Source organism: Lissotriton helveticus, chromosome 11, assembly GCF_964261635.1.
Source record: "Lissotriton helveticus chromosome 11, aLisHel1.1, whole genome shotgun sequence".
Classification (NCBI taxonomy): domain Eukaryota; kingdom Metazoa; phylum Chordata; class Amphibia; order Caudata; family Salamandridae; genus Lissotriton; species Lissotriton helveticus.
Genome location: NC_136072.1, coordinates 677,313,395 through 677,330,633, shown reverse-complemented (window position 1 = coordinate 677,330,633; position 17,239 = coordinate 677,313,395). Strand labels below are relative to the sequence as shown.

The following is a 17,239-nucleotide window of genomic DNA, read 5'->3' as shown; positions in this document are numbered from 1 at the left end:
TGTCCCTGTGGGCTTGACCTCCTTTTATACCCTGGAGAGAGAACATAGGGTCCGAGCTCAGCCGTTGGCACCCGGTAGGCCGCCCAGACTATAAAGATAGGGACCTGCTGCTGCACAAGGCTCGCTCATTGGGCCCCTACAAAGTGGAAAACTGTAACGTGACGCTGTTTCCAGACAACACATTTGAAGTGCAGGGCTGCCGGACTTCGTTCTTGGAGGTCAAGAAAGCACTCCGGGTGGAAGGGCTCCAGTATTCTCTGATGTTCCCGGCGCACCTTAGGGTGGCCATGGCCAGTAAAACCTACTTTCACGACAGTCCGGGTGGGACGTGGGCTTGGTTGTAGTCCTAAAAAGCAGGCATTGGCGGAGCGGACGCGGAATGGGTGCCCCAGTGGAGATGCCGCGCCAGTCGCGGCGCATTCGAAGGCGCCGCAAGGTTGCTCAGAGACCAACGGAGACACAAACCGAGAAGGAAGGATCGGCGGCATTGGAAGATGTGACAGCAATATCCGAGGTGTGAGAAGCAACATCGACAGTGGCAACAGAATCAGAAAAGGGCTCCATTGGGACAGACTCAGATGAGTCCGATACAGGAAGTGTTCGGCTGCCTCATGTGACGCCTGGGACAGCAGATGAGATTGCTGATGCTTAGTACTGTGGTTCCTTACTGTGCGGGCTGTTGGGGGGGTTTCGTCCTTGCGGGCCTCCCCCCTCCTGTCGTTTTCTGGGGGATGGTGGTTAGTGCGGGTGACAGGAATGGAAGGGGGTTTGAAATATGTGACCCCCCTCATATCGTACAGCCTCAAGGGTTGCTGAGGCTTATTCATTATTGGGGGTAAGGCGCCATCCACTGGAGGCACCGTAAATTAGAGTTCCTCTGCTCTTGGCCATCTTCCCTATTTTTGTCTGTTTGTAGTTCCTCTGTAGCTACCGGAGGAATAGTTCGTTTCTTAGTTTGGATGGTTGCTAGTTTCTTAGAGCCTGTTCTGGGGGGATGTTGAAGCGATTTGCAGGTTTTATTTGGGGTGGTTGGGATCACCGGGGTGTCCACTAGGAGCGAGAAGTTTGCTACGAGATCTATCCCACATCATGGGGACATTACCTGAATTAAAATGCATTACATGGAATGTAAAGGGAATGCACACAATGCTCAAACGCCATAAAGTGCATGCTTATTTAGTGCGCAGGGGGGTCCATATTGCCTTCCTCCAGGAACACACATTAATTGAGCTGAAGAGTTGGCGTTGCAACGTTGGTGGAAACTGCAACTTTATTACACAGTGTATTCAGCTTTTGCTAGGGTGACATTAATATGAATTAGGGGGGGGGGTCCCGTTTCCACTGATGAAACAGTTGGTGGATCCGGAGGGGAGGATTGTGGTAGTGACGGGCCGTCTCAATGGCACAGATGTGACGTGATGTAGTATATATGCCCCTAATGTAGATCAGATATCCTCTTTTAATCACCTATCGGGGAGGGTGGCGCCTTATCTGATGGGCCCGGTAATAATGGGAGGGGATTTCAACACTGTCCCGTATACTGTGATGGATAGGTCCCACCCTCCATTGCATGAAGCACCCACACACAGACTATCCAAGATTAGATGGGACTGGCAGAATAGGTGGGGACTAGTAGACACATGGCGAGCGCTCCACTTGGAGGAGCGAGATTATTCCTTTTTTTCTGCCTTACACGACCTGCATGTGCAGCTAGGTGCAATAATATGCACACCTGACATCCATGCTAAAGTAAGCAAAGTGAATACCTCATAAGAATATTGTCAGATCATAACCCATTATTAATAAGGTTCAACTGGATCCAGGAGCAGACTGTGGTACTGACCTGGCGGTTATGGCTAGAGGCACTAGAACACCCAGTCTTGCGTGAAGAAATTAGGACGGGAATATCCCAGAATTTAGAGAGAACGAAGGCACAGCATCGTCACTGGTACTGGAGTGGAACACTTTTAAGGTAGTGCTAAGGCGTCTATGCATCACCAAAATGGTGGGGGTGAGGAATACTCTCTTGCAAGATGTAGAAGCAGCAGAGTACTGCCTGTGAACAGGTGAGAGGGCCCGCCCAGCGAACCCGGGAGCACAAGGGGACGTTTTGGAAGCTAGGGAGGCAGTGGCGGTACAAGTGGAACGGTTGTGTTGCTTCAACCATAGAGCGTATTTGGCGCAAGCGCATGCTGAACGAGACAAGGCGAGTACAGTGCTGACATGGCTGGCTAATCCGGCCCCTCGGGGCACACCCATTTTAACCCTGACCTACTCGACGGGAATGCCTGTGTATACACAACACGGGATCAGAGTACTACACTGACCTGTACCGGAGCAAAACACAGATTACCGGGGACACAATGGTAGATTTCCTGACAGACTTAGAGCTGTCGAGGCTAGAAGAGGAGCAGGCAGAACAGGTAGGACAGGACATCACATTTGGGAAAATACAGGCCGCAATTAAACACATGGCATGCAATAAAACGCCGGGAACAGATGGGCTACCCATAGAGTTCTACTTGGGGTATATAGAGTGCCTAGCCCCCAAACTGCTAGCTGTATATAAAGAAGCGAAAAAAGGTAGGGATGTTGCCGGCTTCCACCCGAGAGGCGATCAATATCCCACTGTTGAAACCAGGGAAGGAGCCCTTCGATAGGACAGCTTACCGCCCTATTTCCATGTTAACCACAAATTATAAAATTCTGAGCAGGATCCTTGCCACTGGGCTCCTTCCATATATGGTACAGCTGATCCACAGTGATCAAGCAGGATTCATCCTCACCCGGAATACGTCCACTAATGTACGACATCTACACCGCATTCTTGGGGAGGATCACAGTCATGTCCCATCCGCGACGGTCCTCTCGGTAGACATTGAAAAGGCTTTTGACAGCCTGGAATGGCCATACTGTTTCGGGTCATGCGAGAGTTTGGTCTGGGAGAGGCTTTTGTGGGATGGACAGAGATCCTTTATAGACTGGCGACGGCCAGAGTGAGGACGGGGATAATGATCTCCTCTTCCTGTGCTGTGGAGAGGGCACCCGGTAGGGATGCCCGCTTTCTCCTTTATTATTCGCATTGGACATCGAACCGTTGGCTGCGCATGCCAGACTGGTGCGACATTACGAGGGGTTGACTTTACGCGGGGACATGCAGTATATATCGCTATATGCAAATGATCTGCTTATATATCTGGCTAACACAGGGGAGGCTTTGCGCGGGGCAACAACGCTGCTCCGTGCATTCGGTGTGACTTCTGGGCTGGGGTGAATTGGTCGAAGACCTACCTGTTCCCTGTAGTGCCGTCGGAGGCAGGGCCCTCCCGGGTGGAAGGCATCCAGTGGGTGCCCCGTTGCTTGCCCTACCTCGGAACCAATATTTACCACGCGCCGAAGGACCTGTTGAAGGGTAACATAGGCAGGGCTACACGGGGATTAAGGGGAAGCTTAATGTTTTGGGGTACTCTGCCGCTCCTGGTGGCAGTTCGGGTAGCACTACTGAAGATGGTGGCACTCCCCCGATTGTTATATTATTTTAGAAGCCCTGCCGATTTGGTTCCCGGGATCGCTTTTTAGACAGCTTTGCTCCATGATCGCGGGATTTATATGGGGGAATGGTAGGCGGTGTACTGGAACCACAGACATCTATGGCGTGTCAATATGTTGTGATGGCAGCGGGGACCTTCAAAGCTATCACGTGCCTATATAGGCGTATGGTAGGCGAGGAGCCGAAGCCGTTAAATCAATTATGGGGGAAGTGGGAGGCAGACCTTGGTAAGGAGATTCCTGAGACCACATGGGATCAACTGGTTTCGGAGAGCATGGAAGAGCACGCGTAATGCCAGGTTTCAACTAGTTCATTTTTTTATTACACAGAGCATATCTTACCCTGCTAAGATCAATAGATACATCAAAGTGGATACTGCTCAATGCCCACGTTGCAATCTGGAGGGGGCGGAGTTTCACCATTTGGTTGGGGATGCCCGCAACTGGGAACGTACTGGGAAGAGGTAGTCGAGCAGCTCTGTGAAGCCAGATAGAGCCTGACATGGGCCGTGCTTATTGCACTGGTTTCTGCATAATCCTAAAACGAAGGTCACAAGTAAGTTCCTGGACCAGGGGTTGTTACTGGCTAAGAGGGATATTACAGCGCACTGGAAATCCAGACAAGGGGCCAGCACTGTGAGGTGGAAGGCAGAATTAGTTATATGGGCAACGAGTGAAAGCACAGTTCAGCTTCAACAAGCTAAGCGATCTAATAACGATAAAGCCCTGGAGGCTGAAAGAGCATGGGAGGCCATAGTTACATTGTTACGAGAACCCGTAACTGAATCAGAGGGGGGCTCAGTATTGGAAGCTTAGACGAGGACCTCGCGAGCCATGGGACCAAAAAGAGGACCCCTGGCATGACCATGTAGTGCACCTGTAGGAATGGAAAGATACAGGTCTGGGCAGAACAGCTTTGTCACTACTTTGACAGGCAACGATACAGGATTAGTAGTATAAATCCTTTTCAGCTGTGGGTAGGTCGGACACACCGGTGTTAGAGGGTGGGTTGGGTGGGTTGGGTGGGGGGAGGGAGTGTACGGGCGTGGTTAGCAATGGAAGAGACACGCACTCTAAATAACAGTGGCTCACTTTGAATATTAGCAGAGAACGGTCCTCCATCAGTTAACTGTCTATCACGGTGTTATATGGCTAGTTGGAGATAGCCTAATGGTAGTAAACACGAGAACTGTAAAATTGTAATGATGAAGGGCAGTGGGGCATGTGCATCGAGTGGTTAGGATGTACGCTGAGTATTATTATCGATGTAACAATTGCCAGATGGTTTCTGAAAAATTCAATAAAAACAGTTTTTAAAAAAAAATTTAAAACTGGGGTTTTGTATATTTAAAGTACTCCACGTGAAAGGGAATGAGATTTATAAATTGATGTGCCTAGAAATGTGATTAAAAGAAATTCCTGCAATACTCTCATATTAATATTTTAAGAGGAAGCCAAGCTTATAAACGTGTCTCATGTGAAGCTGATGAAATGATGTGTATGTGTAAACTAATGTTTAGACATTTATATTTATATGTACCAAGGAATTAGTCATTCTGATGCATCCTAAAATGACATCCTTTACGTTTATATTTTGCAGTTTATGAATTCTTTAAGAAACTGCATTTGCTTTATGTTTAGAAATGTTCACGTGTTTGTCACCTTGTGCATTATTAAGTTGGCAAGATTTTTAGGCCTCAAGTTCAGTTTTCAGAACACGCTCACATTTCGAGTATACATCAATTTTGCATTTAACCTTGAACGTAGAATGTATTACTTTCATAATTTAGTTTCCACTGCAGGTGCGAACAAAGTCTCATTAGTTAGTAAAGGAGGGTTTTAGTAAGATAGCGAGGTCTGAGAAGGTGAATTTTGGAAAGGAGAAAGGAGGTAATGAGCAAACAGATGGTGTCAGTGGGCAGTTTGTGCCTGGAAAGTGGAAAATTGATCACATGATTTTCCTTGAATACAGACAAATATTTTATGCTGTACAGTAGCGAGAGCCAGAGAGACATCTTGGGGCTTCATGAGGTGCAGATCTCTTCTTCTGCTTTCGCGTGGCTTCATGCCACATGACTTTTGATTGGAGTCTCTTCTACTGAAGACTCTTAACAGCTTACACCTTTAAATTGTACATTCTTATTCATGCTTCTTAGTTTAGGGTAGTCCCTTTTAAGGTAGTGTTCGAAGAGATAGCGTGCTCATGCTTATCTTTGATAATCATTTGATGCAATTGAACGTTCAATTCTTTTTCCTTATTACTTGCATTGTCATAAATGAATTAGTTGTATGCTTTTTGTTATATAGGCTAAATCTCTTTAGGAGTTTTGGAGTCATTCTGTTTGTCCTATATTTCTATACTGTAATGCTTAGACTGATTTATAGCAATCTATTTTTGAACCTATAATTAAATCTTACTCATCTCAAATTTAGTTGTTAAGTAGTTATTGTGCAACCAAATTGGGTATACTGTATAAAAATTTTAACCGTGAGTGTTTCTCCCTCTTACCTCTCAAGCAGCTAAAAAGACCATATTGTTGAGTAGGGAGGTTTAGGTGGGCCCGAGGTTACTCAGGGTTAACTTGCCAAGTCGACATGGCAGTTTAAAACTGTATTCATAGGCTCTGCAATGGCATGCCTGAGATGTTTAAGGGCTACTTAAGTGGCCGGTACAATCAGTGCTCCAGGCCCACTGGTAGCATTTCATTTACAGGCCCTGGACCCATCTTGTGCACTTTACTAGGGACTTAAAAGTAAATTAAATATGCCAATTGTGGATAAGACAATGTTACCATGTTTTAAACAGGAGGTGTATGCACTTTAGCTGTGATTAGCAGTCGTATAGTGCCCAGAGTCCCAAAGTCAACAGAAATTAATTTAGCAAAATTGGGGGAGGAAGACAGTCATCGGACGGATGGGGCCTCCTGAGTGGACATGATGGGATAGTTGATTTACAATGTCTGAGGGAGCTCCGAGATGGGCTCCTACCCTACTGACTCTACACCCGTAGGCAGCAAGTGGGACTGTTATGGGTGGTAAGTTAGGGATCCATTGGTGGGGCAGCCCGGGTCCTCCTGTTGGGGGCTTGGTCCCTGTCTCGCCGTGACAGATACTTTAGAGTTCTTTGAGGTATTGGGTGGGGGGGTTGGGGTGGTTTTGTTAAGGGGTTGAGGCGCGCATTCACACTGGGTTCCGGTTGGAGGGTTTCCTCTTTTATGGGTCTGCGGGATGGGTTGGAGGGAGTGTGTGTATCTGAATGGCTAGTGGACGACTGATGGCTTCTGGTCCCCTGGGTACACTATGTGATGTTAGCTGGAATGTTCTGGGGCTCTTCGATCAGATTAAACGGGGGCGGTGCTGCGACAGGCCAAGAGGGTCGGTGCTGATGTCCTGCTACTACAGGAGACCCACTTGCTGGGCTCAAAGGTTTTGTGTTTGCAGCGCTATGGCTATCAATACATTTTCCATGCTGGTTTTACTCAGGTGTCCAATGGGGTTGCTATTTTGATACACCGCAGGATCCCTTATGTACATGTACAGCAGTGGGTGGATGGGCAGGGGCGCTATGTCTTTGTTCGGGGTACCATTGGACAGGCCCCGGTGATCTTTGGCTGTGTTTACGCCCCCCTCCCCGGCAGTGGCAGCTGGTTGAAAAATTGTTGGCGGTGTGGGCTGATATCCCAGAGGGGATCTCCGCCATAGGGGGGGACTGGAACGATGTTATGGACCGTTCCAGAGACAGGCGCCGGACAGGTGGGTATCGGGGCGGCCCCCAACCCATGAGGTTGCATTCCCTAGCCTCCAGCCTTGATTGGTTGGATACGTGGCGCCTTCACCATGGCAATGAGAGCGGGTACACCTATGTTTCGTCAGTGCATGCGTCCTTTTCCAGATTGGATTACCTCTTTGTCCCTAGAGGGGTGGCCCCGAGAGTGGTGTCTGCGGGTATTCATCCACGAGGGCTCTCTGATCATTCGGCCATATATGTGGTGCTGCAGTTGGATGGGAGGCGGTCGGCGTTTCGTTGGCGCTTATCGGTCTGGCATCTACTCAATTACAAATACGACAATCAAATGAGGAAGGCGATTGCGGACTTCCTGGTCGCGAATGTAGGCCCAGTTTCGGGAGTGACAACGGTTTGGGAGGCGATGAAGCCTACCCTTCGGGGGTAGATATAGCCTGGTGCACGAAGGCTCGGCGGCAGCGTCGGGAGGAACTAGTCAAGGCAGAAGCGGAGATAGTGCGACTGGAACGCCAGAGTGGGGAGGCGGATGGGGGTAGTGGGGTGAGATGCCTGATGCAGGCGCAGCAGTCTTACGCCTCCCTCCTGTTGGACGAGGCGAGGCAAGCATGGCTGGCGACGCGAAGTCGAATCTGCCAGTGGAAGGACAAGTCCAGCAAAATGTTGCATAGGCTCTGCCAGGGCACTTTTAGTCCACAAGTCCTTCCGGGGGTCCTTGATGTTAGCGGGGCGCTGCTAGCGGGCCCCAAGGCTATCGCCAATAGTTTTGCTACTTACTATGCGGCCCTCTACACCCCCCAGGAGTGCCTGGCAGAGGAGTGGGTGGATAAGTTCATAGCGGACCTTCCGCCCAAGGCGGTCTCAGATGAGACACGGCAGTCACTAGATCTCCCCCTGTCGGATGAAGAGCTGGGTGGGGCGTTGGGGGAGCTGAACACCGGGAAGGCTCCAGGCCCAAACGGGTTCCCCAGCGAATTCTTCAAGCGGCATTTTCTCCAGCTGGCTCCACATTATCGAGCCGTGGTCGAGGACTATAGAGAGGCGGGCAACCTTCCCCCTGACTGGAGACATGCGGAGGTAGTTGTCTTCCAAAAGCCAGGCAGACCGCCGGAACAATACACCTCATACCGCCCAATCTCCTTACTGAACGTCGAGGCCAAGGTCCTGGCTAAGGCCCTGGCGAACCGCCTCCTACCGCACATAAAGACCTTAGTGCTTCTGGACCAGGCCAGATTTATGCCCCAGCGGGCGACCCGGCACAATATTCGGAGGGATCATGTGGCGCTGGCGACGGCGAGGCGGCTGGGGGTTCCTGCGGCCCTCTTGCTTGCTGACATGGATCGGGCTTTTGATTCCCTTAGCTGGATTTACCTGTTCGCCCTCTTGCCCAGACTGAACTTGGGCCCCCGGTTTCTGTCCTATATACACCTGTTGTATACCGACTTGACAGCATCGGTCCGGGTGGCCGGGGCTACATCGCCGAGCTTCTCCGTGCGGCGCGGAACCTGTCAGGGCTGCCCTCTGTCGCCCTACCTTTTCGCTCTGGCGATGGAGCCACTCGCGGCTTGGGTGCGTATGGATGCGCAGCTGAAGGGCCTGGAGTGGACACCCAGGGTTCCGGATAGGATCGCGCTGTACGCCGATGATGTCCTTTTCTTTTTGACGGACTTGGACAAATCGGGTCCGAGGATCCTGGAGATCATGCGCATCTTTGGGGAATACTCTGGATTGTACATGAATCCCCGAAAGTCCACCCTGTGGATACTGGGAGATCCCGAGCCGGTGGGCACCTGGGCCTCTGCTCTGCAATGGGCTGATGGCGGCCTCCGGTATCTGGGGGTGTTCCTTACTGACGTACCGGCGGTGGCGTGGGAGAAAAACCTTGCGCCAGTGTGGGAGCGGGCTCGAGCCGACATGAAACTCTGGTCGCGTATGCCTCTTACCATCAACGGCCGCTGGGCTATTTTTAAAATGGTTGCACTCCCCCGGTTGCTATATCAGCTCCAGAATCATACATATCCGATTGCGCCCAAATGGTTCCAGCAGGTTAATTCCGGTCCCAGGATGCTGGTTTCCGGTCCAGGGAAGACATGGCTTGGCAGTTCGGGCTGGACTGTTCCCATGAGGCACAGGGTCAGACTGATTTGCATATAGCCATGTCTGAACTGGGGTGGCCGAGTGAGCTAAAGAATGGTGATGGATTAAACCCAGATCAGTTGACTGGGGGTGATTGTTTGATTTGCTCAAACGCTCCGTCCATCATCCCCTTTTGTATCGCTTAATTCTGCGTTGGGGCAGTTCCTCTGGGCGGGGGGAGCGGTCCGCGTGGCAATCCGTAAGTGCTTCCTTTCCACTTACTGCGGAGGGCTGGCTACCTCCGATATATTGTCCTATTATCAGGTCTCCCACCTTCTGATACTAAAACACTGGTGGTACGGGGACAGGGGGCACCCGGCGTACGCGCTAGAACGCGGCCTAATGGACCCGCACTCCCTACATACCATTCTGTACTCGACGCCCTTGTTGAAGGAGCTACCACCGGGCACTAGACTGATATTCCGCATATGGAGACAATCATTGAAGTGCATGGGGTGGTGGGGTACCCTCACCGGGGAAACCCCGTTGTGGCACAATGGGCGGCTGCCGGAGCAGGCTTCCCCTCGGGTGCTTTGGTGGATGGGACGCCATTGGCGTCTCGACTCTGGGTGACGTGCTCAGGCAGGGGACTTTCCAGTCCTTTGCGGAGCTCCAGAGGGAGTTCAGTATGCCAAAGACAGAATTCTTTTGTTATCTACAGCTCCGGCATGCGCTGTCCCCTTACCTGGTGGGAGTGGCCATATTTCCGGAGTTTAGCCCCTTGGAGGCTAAGGTTTTCATGGGCGACCTGGAGACCAAGAAAATAACTAAGATATACCAATTGCTGGTCACTCACAGTGCACCGGCCCTAGATGATCTGAGAAGGACATGGGAGGCGGACGTAGGCGCCCTGGAGGAGGAAGACTGGAGGGAGGGAGGCATTGGCTGCTCCGCGAGGGGCGGCAATAGCTATGGGTCTCCGGCTAATACAGTTTAAGTACCTGCATCAGATCTACTTCACGAGGGCCCGGCTGTGGTGGGCGGGACTGGTGGCCTCCCCGGACTGCCTTCGGTGTGGTCGGGAGGAGGGCACGTTCCTACATACTTTGTGGTCTTGTTCTGGGTTGGATCGGTTCTGGAGGGGGCTGTTCTCCTGCCTGGCGGAGGTCCTGGGGTGGGAGCTCACATGGACGCCCCAGCTTGCCCTTTTGCATGTAATGGAGGGAGTGGGGGGCAATGTCTATAAGTGCCACCTGTTACTCCTGGGGCTCACCTTGGCGAAGCGGGACATTGCAAGGCAGTGGAAGGATGTTCAGGCTCCACCATTGTCACTTTGGAAAAATGGCCTTGATTTCAATATGGGACTGGAGCAACCCATCTTTCAGGCAGGTGGATGTCCGCGCAAACATTATAAAATATGGAAGAGGTGGGCCGATTATAGGGGATTGTGGTTGGATGCCCCAGCTGAGCCTGCGGATCTCCCTGGGGAGTGACCAGGGGGACTTACTGGGTGGGGGTGGGGGTGTCCGGGAGGGGAAGATCGGGGGTAGGCGGAATCTGGGGGAGACTGTAGCTCAGTGGATCTGTGTATGCGCTTCCTCTATATGCACGTCTTATGACCCTATACTGTGCAGTGATGTGAACCCAATGGAATGTTGCGCAAGTTAGCGGGAGGGAAGGGGGATGTTGTTCCTATAGTTTTTGTAAGTTTCCTTTGTTTTGTTTTTGTTTGCACCGCTCTAGTGCTGCCGATCCATGGAGCCCCTGAATGTATCCCCATGGGCGATGCGCCCTCCGGTACTCGTTAAGGGCTGCAGCAGTGGTTTCTGGGTTACAGAGCCCTGCATCCATAGTGCACTATTGTTCAGGGGCCCTATGTAATGGATGTGCATGTTTAAGATGACCATATCTGATGGGTGATGCTCGATGGCAGTAGAACGGACCAGGGGGGATACCTAAACATGACGTAGATGGTGTCAGGGAGCGATGGACTACCTTAATGCAAGATATGGTATATTATATTGGTGCTGGGGTTGTGGTGGTGGGGTGGGGGGTAGAGGTTGAGATTAGTTTATATGTTGTAAAGAAGATGATGATATTATGCACCCATGACGCGGCTTTCGCGAGATGAATAATATGCATATGTGGCTGGAGTGTCCCACAGGCGATATTTGAGGGTCATATCGTAGTGATATATATGAGTGGGGACATGTGCCGCCAGGCTATGTAATGTATGGTGTAACGCATTATGTTGTAATGTGTCTTTTCTCTTTCCTCAATAAAAAAGTGTTTTTAAAAAAAAAATTGGGGGAGGAAGGCAAAAACTTTGGGGGTGACCCTGCAGAAAGGGCCATTTCCAGCATGGAGGAAAAAGATTATGTACAGTACCATGGTGAAAAGATTGCGAGAAAGTATGGTAGAGAGTGTTGTAATAAATGTGCATGGTATTAGTATTGTAATGTGTGTTGTTGCTCCAATATGTTAGCCTGTGGATGTTTGTTAGATGCACAAGTGAAAGGGACATGAATAATAATTAGTGTGAAGAACCCTAGAGCAAATTATATCTTAGATTGTCAGACTGAGATTTTAACCGTATGTATATAAATTAAACAAACCACAAGGGTAGCTTATGGGCAGTTTGAATGAATATATGATGTTACAGCGCATGCAATCACAATACATGCTTTTACAATGCAGTCTACATAGCAAATACCATTACATTGCATGTTTTTACAACGCATGACATTACAACGCATTTTTAAAAACTACCGTTACAACGCATTCCATTACAACGCATACTACTTTTAGGGCAACAGATGGGTAAATGTTGGATAGTGTAAGGGTAAAAATTACTATTCCCACTTCAGTGAGTGCAACAGTAGGATAAGTGTTGGATTGTGTACGGGAAAAAATAATACATTTTGGATAGTGTAGGGGTAGAAATTACTATTCCCAGGTACCCCAAAACCCAAAACCGCCCTAATACTAAGGAAAATCTCCATTACTTACCTTATAATGCGTTGTAATAGCATGCGTTGTAGTGACACGCGTTGTAATGGCGTGCATTGTAATGGCATGCGATGTAAAGACAGTTGCGCTGTAACAGTTGCGTTGTGACGGTAGGTCCTTGTAATGACTGCGTTGTAATGGATGTTTCCTGTTCGAATGAGTATGGGATGGTGAAACAGCAGCAAGTATTTATTTAGACTGGCACATTGTAGTGGTATTACGTGATGTAATGCTATTGTAGAATTTTTAAGTGTCTTTTTTTGTTCAGGAGTGTCAGGCCGATCCTTGCTGTGACGTTTCTTGTCAACTGAAAGGAAAGGCGACGTGTGCTCAGGGACTGTGCTGTCGAGATTGCAAGGTAACCCTTTTATCTAAATATAAAATGTTAATCTCTACACAATTTCTTCATGAGTCAGCACTGTGTAGTCCACTTTCAAAATGTATTGATTTCGCATTGCAGAATGAGTGAAAATATTATATATTTATCAGAGTAAAATGAAATAGGAAATGTAAAAATGAGCAGGAATTCTATACATAACAACTAAATAAACCAAGAATAATAAACCATCTGGTAACATTTTTTCGACTTGAATGCTTTGCAGTTACACAGTGAGAATTTCCACGAACACCAGTTGGACATCAACTTTGCGTCTTACCTTTAATTCTAAACCCTGTGCAAATTGTGCTTGGTCCCTCGAAAACAGCCCACCACAACATGGCTATATTACTCTGTGCTCCATTTAGCATGGGACTTAAGTACTGGGTCCAGTATTAATGGTGCAGTGGGCTGGGTTTGTTAAAGTATCAGCCACAAAAATGCCACCATACTTTTGTTACGTTGTATTTGCTACATTGTGTGATCATGAATGACATCCAATTAGTGGTTGTTCATATGCAAACAAAGTTTAACATAACTTCTAGAATTTCAACATTTTCAACTAGCCCACCAGGAACCTCCAGTATGCGCCAGGGAGCCGCGTTGCAGAGAGGGGTTCAGGGCCACGCCCCTTTTTACACCTCTCTGCAACGCAGCTCTGTGGCGCTTACTGGAGGTACCTGGTGGGCTAGTTGGACCCCAGGGACCCTCAGGATTCAAGGGGACTTAATCACCCAACTTAAAACGCGCCACAGGGCTCGTTTGCACAGTGGTGAAGGGAGGGGGTGGAGCCCGAGGTGACATGTGTGCAAACACGCGCTGTGACGCGTTTGAAGTTGGGGAATTAATTCATCTTCAATCCTGAGGGTCCCTGGGGGCCAACTAGCCCACCAGGTACCTCCAGTAAGCACCACAGAGCTGCGTTGCAGAGAGGTGTTCAGAGGCCACACCCCTTTTTACACCACTCTGTAACATAGCTCTGTGGCGCTTACTGGAGGTAAGTGGTGGGCTAGGTGGCCCCCAGGGACCCTCAGGACTCAAGGGGACTTAATCCCCCAATTTACAACGCATCATGGGGTGCGTTTGCGCAGTTGTGCAGGGTGGGGGCGTGGCTTCATGTCACAAGTGTGCAAACGCTCACTGTGGTGGGTTTTAAGTTGGGAAATCAAGTCCCCTTGAATCCTTAGGGTCCCTGGGGGCCAATTAGCCCACCACTTACCTCCAGTAAGCGTCACTGCGCTGCGTTGCAGAGAGGTAGCCCAGGCCATGCCCCTTTTTACACCACTCTGTAACATAGCTCTGTGGCGCTTACTGGAGGTAAGTGGTGGGCTAGTTGGCCCCCAGGGACCCCCAGGACTCAAGGGGACTTAATCCCCCAATTTACAACGCATCAGGGGGTGCGTTTGCGCAGTGGTGCTGGGAGGGGGCGTGGCCTGATGTCACAAGTGTCCAAATGCGCTCTGTGGCGCTTTTTAAGTTGGGAAATTAAGTCCCCTTGAATCCTGAGGGTTCCTGGGGGCCAACTAACCCACCAGGTATGTCCAGTAAGTGCCAGAGAGTTGCACTGCAGAGAGGTGTAAAATGGGGCATGGCCTTGGACCACCACTCTGCAACGAAGCTCAGTGGTACTTACTGGAGGTACATGGTGGGCTAGTTGGACCCAGGGACTCTCAGGATTCAGGGGGGACTTAATCCCCGAACTTAAAATGTGCCACAGGGTGCCTTTGTACAGTGGTAAAGGGAGGGGGCGGGCTAGAGGTGGAGTGTTTAAACACGCCCTGTGGCGCATTTTAAGTTGGGGAATTAAGTCTCCTTCAATCCTGAGGGCCCCTGGGGGCCAACTAGGCCACCAGGTACCTCCAGAAAGCGCCACAGGCCTGTGTTGCAGAGAGGTGATGCATGCCATGCCCCTTTTTACACCTCTGTGCAACGCAGCTCTGTGGTGCTTACTGGAGGTACTTAGTGGGCTAGTTGGACCCCAGGGACCCTCAGGATTCAAGGGGACTTAATTTCCCCACTTAAAACGGCCACAGTGTGTGTTTGCACACATGTCACCTCAGGCCCACCTCCCTTCTCCACTGTGCAAGCGCACCCCGTGGCGCGTTTTAAGAAGTAGTTTTAATACCCCTGCCCTATAATGTACTAGGGACTTACAGAGGAGGTCATGCTAATCACAGGGGTACCCCAACACATGGTGTTTCCTAGTGTATCTAGGTGTTTTCACTGTATTCTAAGTGTCTTTTAGCATAGCACTGACTCTAGGCCTGGTTGGTCAGAGTCAGTTACCACCAGTACCTGTCTGAAAAAGTTGTGGGCACAGGATGATTTTGCTATACGGCCTCTTTCTGCTCCTCTGTTGGTTCTTTCTGCACATGTCTTGCTTCTTCCTGCATTTTTCTCCATCTTTGTGGACTTCTGTTGTTTCTTTCTACATTTCTTTTGCTTCTTTCTGTGAGTTTTATCTTCTTTCTTCACACGTCCTACCTCTGTAGGCATAGTTAGAAACTAGCATTTGAAAAACCTTTGAAATTCACTAGAAAAACATAGGTTTCAGGCACGAAATTGTTAGAAATTAGCATTTAAAAAACACTTATACACCCACTCATTCTTCAATATGCCTTCCCCTATATATATTAAACAAAATTAAACTTTACAGAAACACACAGTCATTGTATGATGTCATCAGTGATGTAATTTAAGATGTCATCAGTGATGTCATCAGTGATGTCACTGACCATGTCATGAGTGATGTAATATGTGACGTCATCAGCAGTGCATTGCGGGGGCGCAAGTTATAGTTAGCTGAACTAACTATAATGGGGGAATTTCACAGGTTTTGTACGAGTGCAATGTCCAACTAACTATAACTTTCCCTAAAACCTATGTTTTTTTCAGTGAATTTCTAAGGTTTTTTAAATGCTTATTTCTAACTATAACGTGCCTGAAACCTATGTTTTTTTCATTAAATATATATATATATATATATATATATATATATATATATAGAGAGAGAGAGAGAGAGAGAGAGAAATAGATATATACACACAAATATTTGCAAATTTTGATATACATTTTAAAATTATAAACTAAATTAAAATTAATAGTTTAATAATTGTTTTAAAGTTTATATATATAAATATGTATATTATTATGTATGTGTGTTTAACTTTTTAGATAAGTTTATTTGTTGTATTTGTTAAAATGTATATTATATCTACTGTGTTTTACAAAATTAATTTTCTTATTTAATATTTATTATTTTATCTTACATATGTATAAAAATCGATACTTTGTACAACTATATTTTTAACATCGCTATTTTTTGTCTTGCTATTTTTATACTTACCGGTTTAAGTATGGGGAGTCAATATTTTTGCATTCTGCATTTTTTGGTCTATGTTTTTTACATCTATGTTTTTGACATCTATATTTTGTCAGTGAACCATTACATTTCAAAATAAGACTTTCTTCTTTCAAACGCCAGCAGAGGTGTAGGCCTGGATAGAAGAACACTTTCCAAGATGGCAAAGAACGGAATTGACGGAAGTTCATCCACCAGCCACGGGGACTATAGCAAGATCTGAGCCGCAGAATACAGCAGCGAAACGTTGTCTGGGAAGGCGATCCAAGCTACTACGAGATAAGCCACAGAAGTGCGATAGGAATCTGGAAGAAAAGACCCGCAGCTCTGATACTGATGGGGGGGGTCAGAACAAGGCCACCCTGGTCCTGTCGGAACAGGAGCACGCTGAAGACACATACAGTGATCACCCACTCATGTAAAAGATCACCAGGCTAGAGGAACTGAATGCAGATATTGACACTGGTGAAGTGCATCAGCCGGTAACACCAGATGGGAGCGAAGAAGGCTGAGATCCAGGGCATGTCGGAGCCCAGGGACTTTAAAATGGTAAGACCTAGCAGGCGACCAGACTGGGCTTGCTCTAATATCCTTTTCTTTGCTTTGTTTGTAAACGTTTAATTTGGGGGTTGGGCAGGGATACAGACATCTCAGACTTTACCTGCGCCCGTTTTGTTTTTATTTATTTATTTATTTACTGACATTTATAGAGCGCGAACGAATACCCGTTTTGTTGAGGGATGGGCGTGGGAGAGTGTGGGGGTGTTTGTTGGGGGTTGTCTGACAGAATTCTCTGCATGTGGCAATGATTGTTTCTTTATGACCAGTAAGTGAGATACCAAGAAGGAGGGCAGGAAAAATGGGCGGCCAGCGCAGATATGAGGCTACTAGTAGCCAACCGTAGTCGTGCATTGATATATGATCAATGGGTGAGGAGGGATACTCTGTCCTGACGTAGAACGTCAATAAACTAGGAAACAAAATCAAGAGGGGGCTAGTCACGAGGTATTTCAAGAGACTCGAACCAGACATAATTCTCCTGCAGGAAACGCACTTGACGGGATCACATTGTGCCTTCCTGGGCAAGGGAACTTATATCACACTTGCGCATGCTGGGTTTTCCTCA

At 48.4% G+C, this 17,239-nt stretch overlaps 1 protein-coding gene across 4 annotated transcripts in view; it reads left to right on the top strand.

Annotated features, from left to right (window-relative positions):
• LOC144791082 (disintegrin and metalloproteinase domain-containing protein 9-like) overlaps nt 1–17,239 on the top strand; it is a 2,835,950-nt gene that overhangs the window by 1,216,497 nt on the left and 1,602,214 nt on the right. For all 4 annotated transcript variants that reach the window (XM_078665732.1, XM_078665731.1, XM_078665734.1 and 1 more), the window contains one exon: nt 12,645–12,734. In XM_078665732.1, the coding sequence (XP_078521858.1) occupies nt 12,645–12,734 (90 nt within the window). The remainder of the gene's footprint in view (nt 1–12,644; nt 12,735–17,239) is intronic.